This window comes from Aptenodytes forsteri, unplaced genomic scaffold, assembly GCF_000699145.1.
Source record: "Aptenodytes forsteri isolate BGI_AS27 unplaced genomic scaffold, ASM69914v1 Scaffold72, whole genome shotgun sequence".
NCBI classification, from domain to species: domain Eukaryota; kingdom Metazoa; phylum Chordata; class Aves; order Sphenisciformes; family Spheniscidae; genus Aptenodytes; species Aptenodytes forsteri.
In genome coordinates, this window is record NW_008796193.1 from 1871402 (window position 1) to 1873421 (window position 2020).

At 65.8% G+C, this 2020-nt stretch overlaps 1 protein-coding gene across 1 annotated transcript in view; it reads right to left on the minus strand.

Annotated features, from left to right (window-relative positions):
• Positions 1–543: 543 nt before the first annotated feature.
• INPPL1 (inositol polyphosphate phosphatase like 1) overlaps positions 544–2020 on the minus strand; it is a 12011-nt gene continuing 10534 nt past the window's right edge. The window contains exons 26-27 of the mRNA XM_019474301.1: positions 1040–1559; positions 544–753 (exon numbers count right to left, since the gene is read on the minus strand). Coding sequence (XP_019329846.1) covers positions 544–753; positions 1040–1559 — 730 coding nt within the window. The remainder of the gene's footprint in view (positions 754–1039; positions 1560–2020) is intronic.

The following is a 2020-nucleotide window of genomic DNA, read 5'->3' on the forward strand; positions in this document are numbered from 1 at the left end:
GCGTGGTCCTTCCATCGCTTTGGGGAAGGAGGATGGAGACAGGTGGCGAGACCCGGAAAGTGTCCGTCCCAACGGCCACAGGAGCTTCCTGAGACTTTCCAGCTGAGAAACACTAGTCTCTTGCTGGTGAGGCCAGACAGGTTGGGAGCGTGGCCAATAGGTCCAGCCCTGGGTGCCCGTCTGCCCAATCCTCCTTGACAGCTCTCTGCCCGCCCTGGGAGCTCCACGGAGGGAGAGCACACAAGGGTGCTGGGGTGGGGATAGGTGCTCTAGGTGCTGGGTCCGAGGTCAGGTCTCCGCAGCAGGCTCACCACGGTGCCCTCGCCTAGCTTGCCGTGGATGAGCCAGGGATGGGTCAGGCTGAGCAGCCCGGCCTCCAGCAGGTCTCACTCCGTGACATCTCTGTGCACGGGGTGAGGGGAAGCAAGTGCTGGGGGAGCCACTGAGAGGGAGCAGGGAGCCCGCATGGCCCTGGGGCATCCATGGAGATCTGGGGACTTGATATCCTCCTGCCCCTGCCGTGCCGCATCCCCACCTGGGGGCTCACCTCTCCTCCCCCCCGGGGCGTGGGGCTCTGCCAGGGACCCCAGGGCCACAGGTGCCCCCCTTTCCAAGATCCAGGGCCTGGGGGTACCTGAAGATCTCCAGGTGGTCCCAGCCATGCTCCTGCAGCCCTTCCATGTCCTGCTGCAAGTCAAGGTGGCCCAGGCACCTGCCGAGGCCACGGCACTGCTCGCCCTTGTCGCAGGGCCACTGGGGAAAGAACAAGAAGGACACACACCAACAGCGTCACACCAGGACCATGAAGCCCCCACCTTCACGTCCTCACCCCGCATGAACCAGGCACATTGCTGCTTCTCCGCCTTCCACTGCATCCCACTGCCTGCGCCATGGTGGCCCTACCAAGCAGAGCACTGCCATGGGGATGGGACCCCACATCTGCTGGTGGCCCCACGGCCAAAAGCAGGTCCCCTCCCCTCCCTGAGCTCCCAAAGCCCCCTGGCTGAGCTTCAGAGCCCTGTGGGACCCACAGCAGTACCTGCCCGGGGCGGCCATGCTGGTGAGCATCTGGCGTGCACCTTGGCACTTCCCGGCAGAGCTGCGGGGGCGGCTCCAGGGCGCTGTGGGTCTGGCGCAGCAGGGTCTTCTGGCTGTCCCCTCCATGCTCAGGGGATGCCCAGTCCAGCTGGCTCAGGCACGTCGCCATGTGCAGTGCAGTCAGCGAGCAGTCACCCAGCCCCAGCACGTCCCTCGCCAGGACGGCTGATTTGGGTCTCTTCTGCCGACCCACACCAGGGGGGCTGAGTGGGCGCCCACGGGATGGGCCCCCTGGCACGAAGCAGAGCGGGCCACCCCACCGCTTTTCTTCTGAGGGTGAAGGGACTTGTGCCCCAAGGGGGCTCCGGCGCCGCTGGCCCCCAGCAGGGCTCTCCACTTGCTTGTCATGGGCTTCGCCAGTGCCAGAGACCGGTGCCCACTTGTTGGGGACCCCCTCGAAGATGAAGTAGGCTGGGTTGGTGTAGCCACTGGCTGGCTCTGGGAGGCTGTGGGGCCGGCTCCTGCAAAGCACAGGGAGAGGGCTCAGCATTACCCCATGGCCAGGGCTCGTGGTGGGGCAGAAACTGGCTGGGGTACCTGAGGCGCTGCAGGGGCGGCTTGGGGCATGTCGGGGCGTCTGCCACCGGCTCAGCATCCTCCTCCTCGAAGCTGATCCACTCTGCAAAGGCACTGATGTTGGGCCTCTCCCCACCGGGTCCAGCCACGCCATGCCTGAGCATGGCCCCAAGCTCCCATGCCCAGGGCGATGGGAGGGGGTTGGCGTGTGGCCGCCTTACCGTAGAGCCTCTCACGGGTGCTGCGCCTGTCCTTGGGGACCCTGACCTTCATCCAGCCACGCATGGAGCCCGTCTCCTCGCCGCGGTGGAAGAGGAAGGTCTCAAACTGCTGGGCCATGCTGCTGATCATCGACCTCATCGCGATGCAGCACTCACCTGCCAGCACACACCTGCGTTAGCTTAGC